General features: G+C 25.6%; 1 protein-coding gene across 12 annotated transcripts in view; it reads left to right on the top strand.

The window, feature by feature from the left end:
- The window catches only part of LOC109601249 (latrophilin Cirl), a 183,623-nt gene that overhangs the window by 140,476 nt on the left and 20,646 nt on the right, over nucleotides 1-22,501 (top strand). For all 12 annotated transcript variants that reach the window (XR_007547980.1, XR_007547979.1, XM_049967155.1 and 9 more), the window contains one exon: nucleotides 22,268-22,457. Coding sequence is in view for 10 of the 12 variants with exons in the window: in XM_049967155.1 (XP_049823112.1) it covers nucleotides 22,268-22,457 (190 nt within the window). In the remaining 2 variants the exon portion in view is untranslated. The remainder of the gene's footprint in view (nucleotides 1-22,267; nucleotides 22,458-22,501) is intronic.

The following is a 22,501-nucleotide window of genomic DNA, read 5'->3' as shown; positions in this document are numbered from 1 at the left end:
ATGCAAGTTTTCAGTAATTAGTCAGTTAAAAATATTTGTCGAAATTAGACTGAAACTTTATATAAGCACTGTGTTAGTCTACAAACATTTCTGACCATTATTTAATATTAATTAATCTATAAAAAGTAGTAAATTGTATAGGAATTGTATAAAAAGAAAGTTAAATTCAAGAAAAGTATCATATATTACAAGTTTTAGTAAATTTTATAAATAAGGTACGTTTTCAAAAATGTATGTTTGAAACCAGCAACGAATGACAGTTAATCACTCTTCAAATAATTTAGAGACTGTTCTAAAATGTTTTTACAAGTTTTCAGTAATTGGTCAGTTAAAAAATTTTGTTTAAATTAGACTGAAAACTTTATACAAGTGCTGTGTTAGTCTACAATCATTTTCTGACCATTATAAAATATTAATAAATCCAATAAAAAATAGTAAATTGTATTGAAATTATATAAAAGAAACTTGAATTCATTGATTATTAACTTCAAATTTAAAAATAGTGTCATTATTATATGTTTTAGTAAATTTTGTATATAAAGTATGTTTTCAAAAATGGAAACAGACAAATGTGACTTTGAATATTCATTCGAAATTTGCCGTTGCAGATTGTGTGCCGGTACAATTTGATGGGACAGACGCCGCTCATATCGTTCCCGCAATGGCGGTGCGGCCACACAATTAATTACCGAAACGCCGAAAATTAAGCGCCCAAACAAAATGCCCGACAACAATTTAGAAGTGCCATCCAGTCCGCAAGTCCGTCAACTTGAGCACGATTTTTTTGTTTAAACGGGGGAGTTGACGTGGAAACGTTAGGACGATTATTAGTACCACTTTGGGTAGTAACGGGTCATATTTTGTTTGTTTGGCTCCGCGACCGTAAAGGCTATACAAACACGCATTCTACAACATCCAGAGGATGCCGTTGTTGCCATGTTTAAACAATGAGTGCGCCCGTCGTCGGTCATCCCAATTTCGAGATTCGCGGAAGTCTGTGGCGGAGCCGCTTTGCATTCCCGACTGCACCGCGTCCGGGACGCGCTTTCCAAGGGAATTACGTAAAACTAGGTACGTTTTAATTGGGCGCAACAGGCCTGTCCCGGCCCGCACCACCGGTACTGCCAAGTGATAAGCAAATTTGATACGGCACCGGGTCGCCCCGGCCACTTGCACCGTGCACCGTCGGGTTTCTGTAACACACGTCGCTGTTCCCAGGCGGGAGTAACAGAATACTCCGAATTCCTCCACCCACCGGTGGCAAAAATCGGTTAATTTGAGCCAAAGCCGGACCAGACGTGCGGATTCGCCTCCTCGACCGGCCTTTTGGGGGACCGCAAGCCTTCGAAACCTCGCGTTTAACACGTATATTATTAATAACAAATAAAGAAAATAATTAATGTGGTGAATGTTGACATGGCAACGGTGGAAGGCTCAACAGCTGGCTTTTTAACCGGTTTGTTCGTTCGGTTTGGCTGATATTACACTATATAAACGCAACTGAGGATGCAAGGAATCACTGTTGGTATAAAAACGATCGACATGATGGAAAACAGAAATAAACATTTTGTCCGGTGAGACGATGTAACGAATACGGGATGACACAGGGAAGTGGTTCCCCTCTAGACTCTTAACTAAAAAAACAAACCTTCCTGTTGTTCAAACTGTTGGGGTGCGACGATTGGTTTTTAAAAATAATCAATCTGAAATAACTTTAAACAGTTTGATGATTAGCCACACTTCTAGCAAGTTTTCAATGCTAAGAATGTTTAGAACAGACAGGAAATATTATATAAGTACTCCATTAAAACAGTCGTTAACTGGCAACTGTTACGTACTAGAATAACAAATATGAATAACATTTTAAACAATGTTTAAATTGTTCAAGGAAAAGTCACTATTAACTATTAGTACCATTCCAAAAAACCTTTAATCTTTTTAAGAATGTATGTTTAAAAGTAAATATAACTAATAATTAATCACTGTGCAAATAACTTGGAATTTTTTAAGTAATTTATGAAGGTTTTCAATAGTTAGTCAAAATTTAATCATCAGTTAATCTTTCGTCAAATAATTTAGAAACTGTTCTAAAAAGTTTATGAAAGTTTTCAGTAATTAATCAGTTAAAAATTGTTGTCTATATTCATTTTCTGACCATTATTATGTACTTATAAATCTATAAAAAAGTAAAATGTATAAAAGAAAATTGAATTCATCGATTATTACTAATTCTAAATATAAGAAAAGTATTATATATTACAAATTTTAGTAAATTTAATATGTATAAGTATGTTTTCTAAAGTGTATGTTTAAAATTAACAACGAATGACAGTTAATCACTCTTCAAACAATTTAGAAACATTTCGAAAAAGTTTTCAGTAATTAGTCAATTAAAAATGTTTGTCTAAATTAGACTGAAAACTTTCTATAAATACTGTGATTGTCTATATTCACTTTTTGACCATTATAAAGTACTTATAAATCTATAAAAAAGTAAAATGTATAAAAGAAAGTTAAATTCATTGATTATAACTAATTCTAAATGTAAAAAAAGTATCATATATTACAAGTTTTAATAAATTTTATATATAAGGTACGTTTTCAAAAATGTATGTTTAAAATTAACAACGAATGACAGTTAATCACTCTACAAACAATTTAGAAACAGTTCGAAAAATTTTTACTAATTAGTCAGTTTTGTCTAAATTAGGCTGAAAACTTTATGTAAGTACTGTGTTTGTTTATAATTATTTTCTGACCATTATAAAATATTAATAAATCCAATAAAAATAGTAAATTGTATAGAAATTCTATAAAAGAAAGTTGAATTCATTGATTATTATTAATTCTATATTTAAAAAAAAGTATTATATATTAAAAGTTTCAGTAAATTTTATATATGAGGTATGTTTTCAAAAATATATATATTTAAAACCAGCAACGAATGACAGATAATGGCTCTTCAAATAATTTAGAAACAGTTCTAAAAAGTTTATGCAAGTTTCCAGTAATTAGTCGGTTAAAAAATTTTGTCTAAATTAGACTGAAAACTTTATATGAGTATTATGATTGTCTAAATTCATTTTCTGATCATTATTAAGTACTTATAAATGTATAAAAATAGTAAAGTGTATAAAAGAAAGTTGAATTCTAAATTTAAGAAAAGTATTATATATTAAATGTTTTAGTAAATTTTATATATATATAAGGTATGTTTTTAAAAATGTTTAAAAAATTTAAAATTAACAATGGATTTGGAATGGTTTTAAATAATTCATGGAGATTTTTAATAGTTAGCTAATCAAAAATTAATGTTTAAATCAGATTGAAAATAATAAATAAGCTCTGCCTTAGATCACAGTCATTAACTGGCTATTAAATGTTAAAATAGATAGATACGAATATAAGTTTTAAGTACTGTTAAATTATATACAAATTGTTAAAAAAAGTTGAAATCAATAGCTTTAATTATACACCCAGTTTTATTTTTATGAAGATTTTAAATAATTTACTTTTAAAACGAACAGAAAATTGACAACTAATAAATAATAAAGTAAGATTTATTTTTGGAACGTTTAATCTATAATATTAAAAATTGTAAAGCATAAAGTATGCATTAGACAGGAATGTAATAATATAATTAGTATTTAAAATGACCCTCTTCCATTTTTAAAAACAATAATGGAAAAAACGGAGGGCCCAAATTCTTAATGAACAAAATTTAAAACACAATTAATGGGATCGAAAGGCGTAAAAGCACGAACAAAAAATGCGTGCCCAAAAATAAAACAACTGACACGAGAAACAAAGTTTGAACATGTTTCGGGCGAAAACATCGAAACTCGTTCTTTTTTTTTATCCACCAGTGGCCGTGTGCGGGGCCCGATATTGAACAGATTTGTACAATGCATGTATGATTAAGTAAAAATAATAAAAGCGCTGAAATATTGCATACAATACAATGCGAAATATTCGATTTACATTTATCCTGGCCTCTTTCGTGTACGCGTGCGGACAACACGACCGCCGGTTAATTTCCGAATAAATATTAATTGGTCGTGTTAAACAAGTTTTTGCGCCCGTAACGGGGGGTGAATTACGAACGTATTATTACAATATTAATTTTATTTGGCCGGCCAAGTTGTAAAACAAAAGGGAGGCAACGGCGTATTCCCAAATCTCCTCTTACCTACGACTCACTTTGCAGAATTATTAAGCAATCAAAAATTTTATGGCACCGTCATAACGAGATTTCCTTAAAAGTGCCCCGGCCCATTTTCGGTGCGAAACTTTTCGCCACCCCGAAGAATGCTTGTACATAAAACGAATCACCCTGTGATTTATTTTTCGGTTTGTTTTTATCTGCGGGGATTGTTCCTGTGTGCATTATTTTCGCAAAAAATGGACTGGAGGAGCTTAATAATTGCCAGAAGCTTTGAGTTTAGGAAACTGTTCCAGGTGTTAAGCTGTACCAACAATTTTTGCATGTCAGAATGTAGTTTTTAGTTGTACTTATAGAAAAAAGCTTTTACTGTTAAAAATTAAATTCAACATTAATTTATACTATTTATATATTATTCTCTAATAAGTTTTTAGTAAAAGAATTTAATAATTGTCAGGTGATTTAAATTTAGGAACCTGTTCCAGATGTTAAGCTCTACAAAACTTACTTTTAACAATTCTTATATTACAAACAGTAATATTTTGATGTTCTTATGAAAAATAGCTTTTACTTTTAAAAATTAATATCAATATCCATTTATACTATTTATCTTTCATTTTCTCACAAATTTTTAGTAAAAGAACTTAATAATTGTCAGAAGCTTTAAGTTTAAGAAACTGTTCCACATGTTAAGCTATATAAAATTTACTTTTAACAATTTTTATATTACAAATCGTAATATTTGAATGTTTTTATGAAAAAAAAGCTTTACTGTTAAATATAAAAGTCAATATCAATTTATACTATTTATCTTTAATGTTCTCATAAATTTTTAGTAGAAGAACTTAATAATTATCAGAAGCTTTAAGTTTAGGAAACTGTTCCACATGTTAAACTATATAAAACTTACTTTTAACAATTCTTATATTACAAATTGTAATATTTGAATGTTTTTATCAAAAAAAAAGCTTTTACTGTTAAATGTAAATGTCAATATCAATTTATACTATTTATCTTTCATTTTCTCATAAATATTTAGTAAAAGAACTTAATAATTATCAGAAGCTTTAAGTTTAGGAAAGTGTTCCACATGTTAAGCTATATAAAATTTACTTTTAACAATTCTTATATTACAAATCGAAATATTTGAATGTTTTTATGAAAAAAAAAGTTTTACTGTTAAATATAAAAGTCAATATCAATTTATACTATTTATCTTTAATTTTCTCATAAATTTTTAGTAGAAGAACTTAATAATTATCAGAAGCTTTAAGTTTAGGAAACTATTCCACATGTTAAGCTATATAAAACTTACTTTTAACAATTCTTATATTACAAATTGTAATATTTGAATATTTTTATGAAAAAAAAGCTTGTACTGTTAAATATAAAAGTCAATATCAATTTATACTATTTATCTTTAATGTTCTCATAAATTTTTAGTAGAAGAACTTAATAATTGTCAAAAGCTTTAAGTTTAGGAAACTGTTCCACATGTTAAGCTATATAAAACTTACTTTTAACAATTCTTATATTACAAATTGTAATATTTGAATGTTTTTATCAAAAAAAAGCTTTTACTGTTAAATGTAAATGTCAATATCAATTTATACTATTTATCTTTCATTTTCTCATAAATATTTAGTAAAAGAACTTAATAATTATCAGAAGCTTTAAGTTTAGGAAACTGTTCCACATGTTAAGCTATATAAAATTTACTTTTAACAATTCTTATATTACAAATCGTAATATTTGAATGTTTTTATGAAAAAAAAAAAAGTTTTACTGTTAAATATAAAAGTCAATATCAATTTATACTATTTATCTTTCATTTTCTCATAAATATTTAGTAAAAGAACTTAATAATTATCAGAAGCTTTAAGTTTAGGAAACTGTTCCACATGTTAAGCTATATAAAACTTACTTTTAACAATTCTTATATTACAAATTGTAATATTTGAATGTTTTTATGAAAAAAAAGCTTGTACTGTTAAATATAAAAGTCAATATCAATTTATACTATTTATCTTTCATTTTCTCATAAATGTTTAGTAAAAGAACTTAATAATTGTCAAAAGCTTTAAGTTTAGGAAACTGTTCCACATGTTAAGCTATATAAAACTTTTAACAATTCTTATATTACAAATCGTAATATTTGAATGTTTTTATGAAAAAAAAGCTTTTACTTTTAAAAATTAAAGTCAGTATCCATTTACACTTTTTTTATTTTATTTTTCTATATTTTTTTAGTAAAAGAATTTAATAATTGTCAGAAGCTTTAAGTTTAAGAAACTGTTTCAGGTGTTTAGTTATATAAAACTTACTTTTAACAATTCTTATTTTGCAAACTGTGATGCTTGAATGTTGAAACCCTTTTACTGTATTAAAATAAAAATCAGTTTATACTGTTTATATTTTAAAGGGAGTGTATTCCCAAATCTCCGCTTACCTACGACACAATTTACAAAATTATTAAGCAATCAAAAATTTTATGGCACCGCCATAACGAGATTTCCTTAAAAGTGCCCCGGCCCATTTTCGATACGTAACTTCACCACCCGAAGAATGCCTCGTACATAAAAGCGAATCGCTCTTTTTTTAACTGCCGAAACTGTCCCCGTGTGCATGTGTGGACCGAAATTAAAATATTCATAAAACAACAGATATTTCGAATTGATAACGAAAAACGTAAAATGAAATACAATAATAAAACCGGGCTGAATGTGCAGCAATTAACAATATGCAAATTTATTGGCTTTGTTTTCTCTTTATAAAAAAAAACCCTCAAAACTAATTGATAAAATTGAGCTTGGCGGAGCTCCTAATAGAATCGTTTAATTGATTTTTATTTTAAAACACAACTGTTGTTAAATTTACAACACAATTATATTTAGCATACTTATTTTTACACGCTGATTCATTTTTTTAATATCACGACGTCAAGTGTGTATTACTCGAGTACATTTATTATGCATGCATTTACGTTTTTCTAATTACCGTTATTAGATGAAGTTTTTTCTTCCAGCTAATTATTCACATAAGGAACCAGCAAAAAATCGATTTGTAAAAAATGCCGTATTGTTTTTATTGTTTTATTAAACAATGAGACGTTCACAAAAGATTTAAAAGCGTTTTGCACAAGGATTAAGAGACGAATACCTTTTTTTTTGCATGTAATTTTCGTTATATAAGACAATTAATGAAATGCATGAGAGAAACACTTTAATAATGTTATAAATCATATGGGTTTGTGATTTACAACCTTTTTCTACTTTAATATCACGAAAATTATAGGCAGACGGTACAAGTAAGCTATATTTTGAACCACTAATAATGGACATAAATGTAATAGGAATTTTATTTTTTATTTTTATTAATAGCTTCCAGAGAATGCCTCACATAATAGCCAATTATTTAAATGTTTAAATAGTTGCCTGGATTTAACCACAAAGTCTTTATGAATTCGAGAACAATACTCCGGTACTTAACGCATACGTCTGTAGACATTACGGTTTAAGCTCCCATTATCAAACTTTATTAACAGGTAACTAATAAGTTTATTAATTAAATTATTTAACTGAAGTTTCAATCCGTAATTGAATCGTTGATAGCCGAAAACTAATCTAGTTTTATTAATATTTGTAAAAGTGCTCTGGGATCGCTTTATTACTTAAAACAGGGAATTACAACTTCACTAACTCCCCCCAAATCCTTCAGACGGGGCTTCATAAATTGTTACATATTCAAAAATCTCTGTAAATCACTCCTGAAAGTTCAAAACTGCCAGGAATATTCAAAGTCTGTGGAAAACAGTTCAGGGCGTTAAATATTGATTTTAACTTTAAGAATTGTACAACTATACATACTTAATAACTCTTATTTTTGAATGTTTTATGGAAAAAAATGTTTCACTTTTAAAAATTATTATCATTATCTACTTATATTTTATTTCTTATAAATTTTTTATTAAAATAACTTAATAATTGCCAAAAGCTTTAAGTTTAGGAAACTGTTCCAGATGTTAATCTATACAAAACTTACTTTCAACAATTCTTATATTACAAATTGTAATATTTGGATGATTTTATGAAAAAAAGGCTTTTACTTTTAAAAATTAAACTCAATATCAATTTATACTCTTTATATTTTACATTCTTATATTTTTTTAGTAAAAGAACTTAATAATTGTCAGAAACTTTAAGTTTAAGAAACTGTTCCAGATGTTAAGCTATACAAAATTTACATTTAACAATTCTTATATTACAAATAGTAATATTTTGATGTTCTTATGAAAGGAAGCTTTTACTGTTAAAAATTAAAGTAAATATTAACTATTTTTATTTTATTTTCTCATATTTTTTTAGTAAAAGAACTTAATAATTGTCAGAAGCTTTAAATTTAGGAAACTGTTCCACATGTTAAGCTATATAAAACTTACTTTTAACAATTCTTATATTACAAATCATAATATTTGAATGTTTTCATGAAAAAAAGCTTTTACTGTTAAATATAAAAGTCCATATCAATTTATGCTATTTATCTTTCATTTTCTCATAAATTTTTAGTAAAAGAACTTAATAATTGTCAGAAGCTTTAAGTTTAGGAAACTATTCCACATGTTAAGCTATATAAAACTTACTTTTAACAATTCTTATATTACAAATTGTAATATTTGAATGTTTTTATGAAAAAAAAGCTTTTACTGTTAAATATAAAAATCAATATCAATTTATGCTATTTATCTTTCATTTTCTCATAAATTTTTAGTAAAAGAACTTAATAATTATCAGAAGCTTTAAGTTTAGGAAACTGCTCCACATGATAAGCTATATAAAACTTACTTTTAACAATTCTTATATTACAAATCGTAATATTTGAATGTTTTTATGAAAAAAAAAAGCTTTTACTGTTAAATATAAAAATCAATATCAATTTATACTATTTATCTTTCATTTTCTCATAAATTTTTAGTAAAAGAACTTAGTAATTGTCAAAAGCTTTAAGTTTAAGAGAGTTCCACGTGTTAATAAATATAAAACTTACTTGTAACGGACTGTAATAACATAATGTTGTTATGAAATAAGTTTTTATTGTTAAAAATTAAAATCAATATCAATTTATACAATTTATAATTTATTTTCTAAAATTTTCTTTAAGAGTTGTGAATATCCTAAATTGTAATTTTAGAGCTGTTATTAAATCATTAAGAATCTCGCTTTTGGTTATTAAAGTAAATTATTGTATAGTTTCTGTGTAAGAATAATCAATTAATGTTGATGTATTAAATTCGTTTTGGTCTGTTATATTCCACTAATGAATAGAGGTTAAAAATTGGCAAATGCTAGCGTGAAAAATGAGTACTTTTGACGTTCATAGTCCTAATCACAGTCATTAAATAAACGTTAAAGGTAACAGATGTCATGTTCAGGAACAAACACAATAAATTCCGCTGCGCCGAAATAAATAATAATTTTTCAATGTAATTGGTGCCGGATTGTGGAATGGGTTTTTCGTGCGAGAATCGGCGGTAATTTAAAAACTAATAAAAATTGAACGCTAAAAATAAATTTCATCAAGTGTTGTTGGGCCGGTGCTTTGAAAGTTTAATATCAGCGTATTGATTTTAATAATGACCTTTTAGAATGTGTTAATACAGGTAGGTCATTTTTCTAAAAGTAAAATTGTGCGGGGGCTGAAGTAGGGAACAAGCATAAAGGGTTTGTTTTCTATTGTTTCTCTTTTGATAAATCAAACGTTTACAAAGAAAATAAATTACTGACAAGTTCTTCGTACCGGAGCGGTATTCAAAATTTGTTGAAACACTCTAAATATAGTTAGACGTAAAGTAATAAGTAACAATGGAAAAGTGTTCTTTCATATTTATTTCCTTGAGTTTTCCGTTTAAGTCCTCAGATTACTAGAAGGATAAAAAGGAATCATACATTTTATATAAATTCCTTTTGTGCAACATACTTGCGTATTTCCTCCTGGGAATTTTCTGTGAAGTTAATCGAAATCAAACAAATATAAAGAACTGAGAAAATAAACAAATAGATTCAAAGCAGTTCTAAAATGTCTTAAAGGAAACAACGATTTTAAGGAAAATATGTATGCTGCAAAACCAAAATCAGTATCGAATAATCTCTTTGAACTTTTACACTGTGCAAAGGAACTCACATACATACACACATACACACACACACAGGGACACGTAATCTCGCAACTCAGTTTACGTTGCAAATCATATCAAATAAATTATCTAGTTGCAAAAAATCGGTGCATTTTTATCTCTTTTCCATCATATTAAAATTGTTTCGTTTCCATATTATATTCGGTATTAAATGGTTGTTGCGTTTTTATTAAAATTGCTGTATTAAAATGTGAAAATAGTAATTTAGCTTCGTATCAGTTTTAATTCGAAACTGAAAATACATACATTTCATGGTGATTTATTCGGAGAAAGGCATCATTGTTATAACAATAAACTCGCATAAAATATCCTTTATTTTTATTATATACTCCATGAAATATGATGAATTATTCATAAAAATTAATACGGAATGAATTTTAAAAAGAAATTTAAAATTTCCATCTAGGGCTAATTAATATTTCAATTCAATCCAAACATGATGGATTTTAAAATCTATTTAAGAATTTATTAGTCGAATAAATCTGATTCTTGTCAAACACTACCAAAAACTGAAATAAAACTTTAATGTTGGAACTTGGAAATTAATTAGACAATTCTTTCTTAAGTCGTGCGTATTTTATTTTTCTTCAAACGAAGCATCCCTTATAACTGCAAGATAATGAGATAGTAGAAGTAATTACGCTATTATACTTTTATTTCCGAGCTCGTTTCAATGTTTGACTGAACAAAAAACGTTTTTAATTATTCATATTATTGATTTACTACTTTTATTGTGGAATATTAAATATTAAACGTCATTTCAGTTACTCATTGATTTATAAGTTCATTAGAAAATTTCCTTTAAATAAATGTTTCTTTATTGAATTTTAAACAAATATTTCAGACATAATAATGTTACTTTACAGTTAAATGAAATAATTTCCTCATTGTTTCCTAAAATTATTACAACATTTCGTCGTTATTTAATTTAAAAATTGTAACAATTAATATTTCACTCTTTATGTAGTGTTCAGCATAATTTGATTTGTAAAAAATCATTAGTCCTTTGTTAAAAAACTTGTAAATATGAATGTCAGTTATAATAATAAATTCTCTGGCTATATTAATATATTTTAAAACGTTTTAATTCATCATGTCATCAGATATCTGATATTTGTCTGTCAAATAAATTAATTTTTCATAAAATTTTAATGTAAATTTTGTATATATTTGTTTTATATTTAATTGTAAAATAATAGTCGCAAAAATTATTTTTATATGGATGTAAATATTTAAAATTGTTATTGTTAAAACTATAAATTATTTTCGATTTTTTTCGTTCGTTTTATCATTAACAAAATGGAGTACTGAATGTATCATAATAAACAGAAACAGAAAATTTTTATAAACGACTATATTTATATAAAAAACCGTTTACAAAATAAAATAAATTGCTAAAATGCCTTAAAAAACGTGACAAATTCGTGATATTTTAATATAGATATAAAATTGTGCAAAAATATATTTGTGTATTTCTACATAAACGAAAAATACGTTATTTAATTAAAAGCATTATTTTTATGTGAGTAAAAAATTCAGTTATGGGACTATAATATTCGTGTAAAATAATTTTAAATAAAATATTTTTTTGTTTTGTCGTTTTAAAAAATGTTTTATTATTAAAATTTACCTCTCAAAAACATTTGAAAAATTTTTTATACCATGACTAGCAGAAATATTTTTAATTTTTTATTTAAATAAAAATTGTTTTTGTGTAAAAAATTTATTCATTTTAGAAACAAATAAAAAGCAAAAAAAAACTATTGTTAATGTTTAAAATTATTATTAATTTTCATATATAATATATTAAAATCAAGTAATTATTTTGTTCTTACGAAATAAATTGTTTAAAATACAGTAGTTAAATATTTTCTTGAATATATTATAATTTATTCATTTTTGAAACCAACAAAAAGCATAAAAGCTTTTTTAAAAGTTTAAAAATATATTTTTTATTTATACATAAAATTAAATTGAAATATAATTCATTTATTTGTTATTAATTTTTATGTAAAACATTCTAAAATCAAACAATTATTTTGTTTTGTTGTATTTTTAAAACTTGTTTTAAAATTGAAATCTTCAAACATTTTTAATTTTTTATAATTGAAATAAAAAATTGTTCTATACTTATTTATATAAGAAGTAAATTGTTTAAAATACAGTAGTTAAATAAATGTTTTCTTGAATATATTATAATTTATTCTTTTTTGAAACCAATAAAAAGCATAAAAGCTCTTATTTAATGTTTAAGAATTAATTTTTCATTTATACTATTTTTATTTTAATTCTTATTCATTTTTATATATAACATTTTGAAATCAAATAATTGTTTTAAAAATAAAATATATCTCTCCAAATACAAAATCTTCTGTTGCATACCATAACTAACAGAAGTATTTTTAATTTATTATAATTTTAATAAAAACTGGGTTTATACTTATCATATAAGAAATAAATTAATTAAAATGTAAGTAGTTGAATTTGTTCTTGAGTATATAATAATTTATTCATTTTTGAGATAGATTAAAATGGTTTTAAATAAAAAGTAAAATATAATTAAAGGACTGGTTAATAAATGGTATTAAAAAAGGAAGTAATAATAGGTGGATATGTGGTATTAAATAGAGAAACGAATAGATTTTCAAAGAGGATAATTAAAATGAGAAATTATTTATAGAAAATATAGAAGATAGAATAGCAAGCAAAGCGAGCAGTGAGAGGGAAACATTAATGGAACGGCATTAGACAGTACGTGGAAAACCATACGGTATTAAGAAATTTTCTGTGACATTTTGTACGGTTTAACGAACTCTTGTGTCTGTGAAAATTGCTGCGGCGTTCGCAATTAAAGACATTGTGAAATGTCAATGGAATGTTATTAAGCGAAACAAATTTATTGATTAATGCGGAAGGCACGGGATAATCTTTTTCGGGGTCCAATATATTTTGGGTAATATCGGCGTGCGGAAGGCTTGTGCCATTTTGGATAACCGCCGCCTATACGTTTATGTGGCGAAAGAAAGCAGCTGAACGGTATGACGTAACTTGCAAGATATAGCGGCTTTACCTAAGCTCTCACGGTAAAATATATAAAGAATGCAACATAATATAGGCCTGATTTCTCTTTTATACTACAATACACCACCCATACCTTCTACGTTTTTCAATTATCTGTAGATATTGGAACCTATATACCCTGTTTAAAAGGAAATATTGATGCTGTATCTTTTTTACACATCATTTATTTTTCCCTTGCTTTAACTACTTACCATATAAGGGGAATGTATAACTCATTTCGATCAAACACAATGGAATAATGTTTATCTTACAATGAATTGCCGAAAATCCATTTCGCTACTTCGAACCGCATAAATTTCACCTCGTCCAACCTTCACTTGTTTTTTTGTTTTTTTCTTAGACGGATTTTGATGAATAACGGTAGTTTACAGATTTTCAAGAATTCATTATGCATTCTCACGTACATTTTTATATGAATATGCTCAATTTTAAATTTTACATAGAGAAAACATAGACGAACATAATGCAAAATGATCAAAATTTTAAAATAAAATAAAGTAAAATAATATAGAATAATATACAATAAAATAGTGAAAATTAAATTAAAATATTATAACAGAAAATAACATTATTTAATATAATGTAAAATATAAAATGATATAAAGCTTAATATTGCTTTAAAGTAAAATAATATATTATATATATTTTTTAAATAATATAAATTATATAAAATAGAATAATAAAAAATAATGAAATAATACAAAATATTGTAAAATAATTCACAATAACATAAAATAATCTAAAATAAAGTAAAATATTACAAAATATTGTAAAACAATTTAGAATAATATAAAAAAATTTAAAACAGTCTAAAATAAAATAAAATACAGTAAAATAATGTAAAATCAATTAAAATAATGTAAAATAAAATAATTTGAAATAAAGTAAAATAATACAAAATATTGTAAAACAATTTAAAATAATATAAAAAAAAATAAAATAATCTAAAATAGTATAAAAAGTAAAGAAATATAATAAAAAATAATTTAAAAAATTACAAAATAATATAAAATAAAAGTATCTAAAATATAAAATAGAATAATAAAGAATAATGTAAAATAATACAAAATATTGTAATACAATTTAAAATAATATAAAAAAAATTAATAATGTAAAATACAGTAAAATAGAGTAAAATAATGTTAAAATTATATAAATAATCTAAAATAAAGTAATATGTCATAAGATAAAATTATTTAAAATAATGTAAAATTATATAAAATAATATAAAATATAGCGAAATATAAAGAAAATAAACTAATACTAAACTAATATAAAGAAAATAAACTAATGCAAAATTATGTAAAATAATATGGAATAATACAAAATATAATAAAATAATGTAAAATAATATAAAATAAAATAATAGAGAATATTAAATTATTTAAAATAATATAAAATAATTTAAAAGTATATTTAATAATATAAAATAAGGAAAAATAAACGTTTATAAAATACAATAATAAAAAATGATATTAAATAATACAAAATATTGTAGAAAAATTTACATTAATATTAAAAAAAAATTAAAACAATGCAAAATAAAGTAAAATAATGTAAAATATTGTAAAAAAATGCAAAATTATGTAAAATAATATGGAATAATACAAAATACAATAAAATAATGTAAAATAAAATAAAGTAAAATAATATAAAATACAATAATAAAAAATGATGTTAAATAATACAAAATATTGTAGAATAATTTCCAATAATATTAAAAAAATTAAAACAATGCAAAAGAAGGTAAAATAATGTAAAATATTGTAAAGTAATATAAAAATAATGTAAAATAATGTAAAACAACATAAAATAATGTAAAATAAAGTAAAATAATGCAAAATTATGTAAAATAATATGGAATAATACAAAATACAATAAAATAATACAGAAGATTAAGTTATTTAAAATAATATAAAATAATTTAAAAGTATATTCAATAAAATAAAATATAATTCAAAATAAGGAAAAATAAACGTTTATAAAATACAATAATAAAATATGATGTCAAATAATACACAAAATATTGTAGAGTAATATTAAAAAAAATAAAATAATGCTAAATAAAGTAAAATAATGTAAAATATTGTAAAATAATATAAAAATAATGAAAAATAATGTAAAAAAATGTAAAATATTAAAAGAAGATACTGTTTTTACACCTAAAATTTGGCATCATGTACTCCAATTGTTATAATACGACCTTCCGGCGATATTTTAAGTTTAAAAAAATGTCTAATTCTTAAAATTTTAGTATTTGCCCGATGCGTTTTTCTTGTAAATCAGCGTAATCATCCATCCTAGTTCAACTAAAGAGGAGGTACCATTTCGCAAACTCGGCGCAAGAAAAATTCGTCGTGTGCACTCGCAACAATTATATACAATGGCTTGTAAAATGTGCGAGCCATGCAAAAGATATATGGACAATAAATAAAATGGTTGCGCAATATGAAATATAAGAAATATGTTGTGTTGTTAGAAAGCTTTTTTGCAAAAATTACTCATTTACAATTAATTTAAGACCTTGGCATGTTTCTCTCTATTATAAAATTTATTAGTAATAAACATCCGCCTTTATGTAGCAAGTATAATGGCCGGCCTGCGCCATTGTAACATCCATTACACCTGAGTGTTTAATTTATAGATTTATTAACTGTGTATAATTGCGTTTGATCAATTGATATTTAATATTAATTAAATAATGAATGTGGTTATTTTTTTTTTTCCGTCCGAGGTGGTGGGTTACGAAACGTTTTCAGCGGTTGCGAAACCGGCATGGGATATTTGACCCAAATAATGTAATATTTTTTCATATCGCCAACCTGTTCGGCTCTCTTATGCCAATCCTTTATCTATTTTTATGTATTTCTCCTAGATATTCGCTCCGCGGCCGTTCACGTTCGTCTTAGATCAATTAATAATTCAACGTGAGTTTTCATGTTTTCCGCGCGACGAACACACAAAAAAAAAAATAAATAAATGCTCCGTCGTGCAAATGATAAATATAAAATGGGACGATTTAAAAATAGTAAAAATAGTGCCGTGCGTGCCGTTGCATTATATCTATAAATTATTTTTATTTACCTGTAAAATTTCGTGGAAAACACTTTTCGAACACTGAAACTCCCCAATATCTCGTGTTTCGATTTATTAAACTGGTATTTTTTCTAGTTTATATTATTAATGCGATTAAATCGATAAATTGAATATAAAACCTCATAAAAATTAATATATATATATATTATTCGAATTAAACAATGTAACATAGAATGGAACTCCAATGAATTTATTATTTTAAAGCCGGGGTTAATTTTTATTTTCGATAAATTTTTTTGTTTCATATTGAAAAATATATCTATAAAATTAATTTCTCATAAATCATAAAATCGGCCATTTTTTAAGTATATAGTTAAAATATTTATTCGTTAATTAAAAATTAAATATTTTGTGTCAAAAAGTAATATAAATTTCAAAAGATTTCCATTTAAAACATATAAAATTTAAACAAATTTAGGTCACTTGAAAACAATCGTTTTGAAAAAAAAAATAATAATATTTTCTGCATATAATATATATTTATATAAAAATGTGTCTTTTAAATGCTATTTTGCTATTAAATTCAGCAGTTTTATTCCATCCTGAAATTAATAAATTTTTGGTATTGATTTGTAATTATAAATGTTTAAAAAGATGTTTATTTGTATATGCAAATTTAAACGGAAATTACATTGTTTAATTGAACGTATAATTTTTACATGAATAAAATATTAAAATATTTATGTGTTAATTTAATAATTTTGAATAAAATGTCAGTTAAAAAGAATATATAATACAATTATCAATTAAAATATTGAGTAAATTTTATAAAAACGATATTTTATTAAATAAATTCCCTTTTTTCCATGAAAAAATTCCAAATTTACATTAAAATACAATATTTTCTGAAATTCTGATTTATTCTTAACATTACATTTAGATAAAATATTCTATATATTAATATTAATAAATAAAATATTAAAAAAATTACATAATTAATAATTATTTTAACTAATTACTGATAACAATTGAATAATTCTCATTTAAAACATTTTAACACTAAATAAATGTTATATGAAAAAATAATTATCATTTATTTTAACATAATTAAACAGTAATAATTGAATAATTTACATTTAAAACATTACATAAATGTTGATTTATTTTCCTATCTCATTAAAAATTATATAAAAATCCAAAATACTATTCAAAAACAATATTTTTCAAAAATTTGATTTATTCAAATATTGAAAATGTTGAAAAAAACATTTTGGCTTATTTCTTCATGTTATTAAAAAATGTAAGACTAAAACGATCTTTAAAAACAATATTTTTTTGAAAATTTGATTTTTAATATTTTATAAATTAATAATTATGAATAATTAAATTAAAAAATATACAATTATCAATTATTTTAATTAAATAATAATAATTGAGTAATTTTTACTAAAAAAAGCTTTTTTTTAATAATTTTTATATTATTTTCTTATGTCTAAAGTCTAAAACAACGTTTAAAAACAAAATTTTTCTGAAAATGTGATTATAAATGACTATATATATATATATATATATATGAAAAATATTTTAAAAGTTAACAATCATGAATGAAATATTAAAAAACAATATAATTATAAATTTTATTTAATAATTTAAACATCTTGATTAAATAGTCCAAAACGAGCTTTGAAAACAATATTTCTCTGATTTTATTAAACAATGATTATATATGTAAAAAATATTTTATTAAATTATTTTAAAAATTAATAATTGAGTAATTTTTATTTAAAACATCTTAACATTAAATAAACTTTGTTTTATTTCCTCATGGCATTAAATATTTTTCTGAAAATTTTATTTATAAATGTCTGTCTACATTTTATAAAAAATAAGATAAAAATATTGTGTAAATTAATAATTAAGGGAAAAATATTTTAAAAATAATGTGAAAACTAAAAATTTGCTCACAAAAAACAGTATAAGGTGCAAATCATAATTAACACATGTTTTATTATTAATACAAAATTAATTTATAAATAATTTACAAAATAATTGTTTAAAATTTTCAAATAACTAGTAAATTTGTTCAGTTTTAAAATAGTAAGTATTCTGTTATTAATAATCAGAAAAATATTTTGTAAAGGATTACAGTTGGTAAAACAAAACCGGAAAAACGGTTTAAAACGATTAAATACCGAATTCCTCATGAATTCGCAATTTTTTCGCAAATCCGTATGAAATTATAGCTGTTTTTGCGTTGCCATCCGTTAAAATAAAAATGAAAACAAAAGAGTCCCGTGCAGATATTGACAAAAAAAATCACACCATATTGCACGGTTTCAATATTGAAAATCGCATTTTGATGGCACAAATATTTCCCGTAGTAATATTCCAATTTTCTTTTGGGCCGTTGCGGCGCGCATCGTCCCATTTAGCCGTGGCCGTCTGCATCCGATGATATCGCAAAAAAAATGGACTAAATAAAATGTCTTCCCCATTATTTCGGAAAAAAATCCTTTTAACCGAGTTTAATTGCGTCGAAAACAAAGTGGGTGGCGCGACGTGAATTAAAACGCGTCCCTTGTTGTAATTAGAATCGACGTTCACAAATGAAGTGGAATACACCCCCTTTCGCTCCGCCGCAAGTGAACGATCGTGGTTCCAATAGGCTAAATTGAGTGCGTTGCTTAATATTAACTAATGTTCAACAAAATAATCACCGTTATGTCTGTGTCCTACCAGTTAATTTGAGCCACCAGGTTTAACCTCCTCTTCCAACAAAAATAAATTGGAAACACAAGGACAAATATCTTGGTTATATCTGATGGATGAAGTTGGACCCATTTAACTTTGTGAAGCTTTCTTTCTGTCTATAATGTGACATTGTTGGTCTTGTGTTGTCTGAAAAAGTAGAACTTCTCTTCTGTAACTAAGGAAGCTCTTCTTTGAGTAAGGTTTCAGGAACTTGGTCAGTTTTCAGGCACTAGATAGTTGCTTTGATACATTGTCTTGATAAAAGTATACGTGTAAATATTCGTATTATTGTCAGTTATGCAGTTTGACAACAATACGACAATATAATTGTTTATTAGTGAGTTAAGTGAGGTATTTATTAATATTTGAAAAAAAATCAAGACTCAAAAGAAGAAGAATCGTACTTTTAATCAAATGATTATGTGTTTTAATTTGTTTCTCTACATATGTGTGTTATCCGAGTAAGTTTGTGCCTCCAGAACAAATTGTGGGTTCTTGAAAGTCGACGAATGTTCAACCTCAGGTTTAACCTCCTCTTCCAACAAAAATAAATTGGAAACACAAGGACAAATATCTTGGTTATATCTGATGGATGAAGTTGGACCCATTTAACTTTGTGAAGTTTCCTTTCTGTCTATAATGTGACATTGTTGGTCTTGTGTTGTCTGAAGAAGTAGAACTTCTCTTCTGTAACTAAGGAAGCTCTTCTTTGAGTAAGGTTTCAGGAACTTGGTCAGTTTTCAGGCACTAGATAGTTGCTTTGATACATTGTCTTGATAAAAGTATACGTGTAAATATTCGTATTATTGTCAGTTATGCAGTTTGACAACAATACGACAATATAATTGTTTATTAGTGAGTTAAGTGAGGTATTTATTAATATTTGAAAAAAAATCAAGACTCAAAAGAAGAAGAATCGTACTTTTAATCAAATGATTATGTGTTTTAATTTGTTTCTCTACATATGTGTGTTATCCGAGTAAGTTTGTGCCTCCAGAACAAATTGTGGGTTCTTGAAAGTCGACGAATGTTCAACCTCAGGTTTAACCTCCTCTTCCAACAAAAATAAATTGGAAACACAAGGACAAATATCTTGGTTATATCTGATGGATGAAGTTGGACCCATTTAACTTTGTGAAGTTTCCTTTCTGTCTATAATGTGACATTGTTGGTCTTGTGTTGTCTGAAGAAGTAGAACTTCTCTTCTGTAACTAAGGAAGCTCTTCTTTGAGTAAGGTTTCAGGAACTTGGTCAGTTTTCAGGCACTAGATAGTTGCTTTGATACATTGTCTTGATAAAAGTATACGTGTAAATATTCGTATTATTGTCAGTTATGCAGTTTGACAACAATACGACAATATAATTGTTTATTAGTGAGTTAAGTGAGGTATTTATTAATATTTGAAAAAAAATCAAGACTCAAAAGAAGAAGAATCGTACTTTTAATCAAATGATTATGTGTTTTAATTTGTTTCTCTACATATGTGTGTTATCCGAGTAAGTTTGTGCCTCCAGAACAAATTGTGGGTTCTTGAAAGTCGACGAATGTTCAACCTCAGGTTTAACCTCCTCTTCCAACAAAAATAAATTGGAAACACAAGGACAAATATCTTGGTTATATCTGATGGATGAAGTTGGACCCATTTAACTTTGTGAAGTTTCCTTTCTGTCTATAATGTGACATTGTTGGTCTTGTGTTGTCTGAAGAAGTAGAACTTCTCTTCTGTAACTAAGGAAGCTCTTCTTTGAGTAAGGTTTCAGGAACTTGGTCAGTTTTCAGGCACTAGATAGTTGCTTTGATACATTGTCTTGATAAAAGTATACGTGTAAATATTCGTATTATTGTCAGTTATGCAGTTTGACAACAATACGACAATATAATTGTTTATTAGTGAGTTAAGTGAGGTATTTATTAATATTTGAAAAAAAATCAAGACTCAAAAGAAGAAGAATCGTACTTTTAATCAAATGATTATGTGTTTTAATTTGTTTCTCTACATATGTGTGTTATCCGAGTAAGTTTGTGCCTCCAGAACAAATTGTGGGTTCTTGAAAGTCGACGAATGTTCAACCTCAGGTTTAACCTCCTCTTCCAACAAAAATAAATTGGAAACACAAGGACAAATATCTTGGTTATATCTGATGGATGAAGTTGGACCCATTTAACTTTGTGAAGTTTCCTTTCTGTCTATAATGTGACATTGTTGGTCTTGTGTTGTCTGAAGAAGTAGAACTTCTCTTCTGTAACTAAGGAAGCTCTTCTTTGAGTAAGGTTTCAGGAACTTGGTCAGTTTTCAGGCACTAGATAGTTGCTTTGATACATTGTCTTGATAAAAGTATACGTGTAAATATTCGTATTATTGTCAGTTATGCAGTTTGACAACAATACGACAATATAGTTGTTTATTAGTGAGTTAAGTGAGGTATTTATTAATATTTGAAAAAAATTCAAGGGTCAGAAGTAGAGGAACTATAAAATAAAACAACCTTACGTACATTTAGCCTTCCTTTATTTAATATTTAGTAACATATCCAGCAACACCTTTCTTTCACTGATTTCAGTAGATTTTCAACTTTCTTTCTACTGATTTTGAACTTCTTCGTAGAGTTAATCCAAATTTGACCATGTCAGATACAAATAAATTATAAAATCAACTATTGAATACTAAATAAAGGGAGGCAAGAAACATTTAAACAGTTAATACTACAGTGTAGCTTTCCTTTAGACTTTGACGTTGTCCATCTTCAGTACGTTCATTGCCACTTTTAGACCAACTTCACAGCTTTGTCTCCAAGCTTTTGCCAATGAGACGTGCCCCTTTTGTTGCTCTAACCTCATTTTTTAACTCGTAAAACAAATTTGCATGAATTATAGCCACTTGAATATACCATTTTTAACCAAAAAAAAAATGTTTTAAATATAACGTAGGAAAAAAAAAAATAAATAGCTTAGTAAAAAAGCACAAAAAAGCTTTCAATAAAAAGTATAACATAAAAATTTATTCAAATATTATTAATATTAATGGAGTTTTTTGTTTTTGTTCCAGAATATCGATATGAAACGGCTTATGCTTGTGAGGGAAAAACGCTTAAGATTGAATGTAAAGAAGGGGAGTTAATTAAGTTAATACGGGCGAATTATGGTAGGTTCTCGATAACAATATGCAACGATCACGGAAACACCGACTGGAGCGTCAACTGCATGTCACCGAAGTCCCTCCAAGTACTGCTCAGGAGGTAAGTGCAACGTTATTTATGGCTTGGTGTATTGTTTTAACAAA

This window comes from Aethina tumida, chromosome 1, assembly GCF_024364675.1.
Source record: "Aethina tumida isolate Nest 87 chromosome 1, icAetTumi1.1, whole genome shotgun sequence".
In the NCBI taxonomy this organism is placed as follows: domain Eukaryota; kingdom Metazoa; phylum Arthropoda; class Insecta; order Coleoptera; family Nitidulidae; genus Aethina; species Aethina tumida.
Note: the sequence above shows the minus strand (reverse complement) of the source record. Positions and strands in the feature narration are given on the sequence as shown.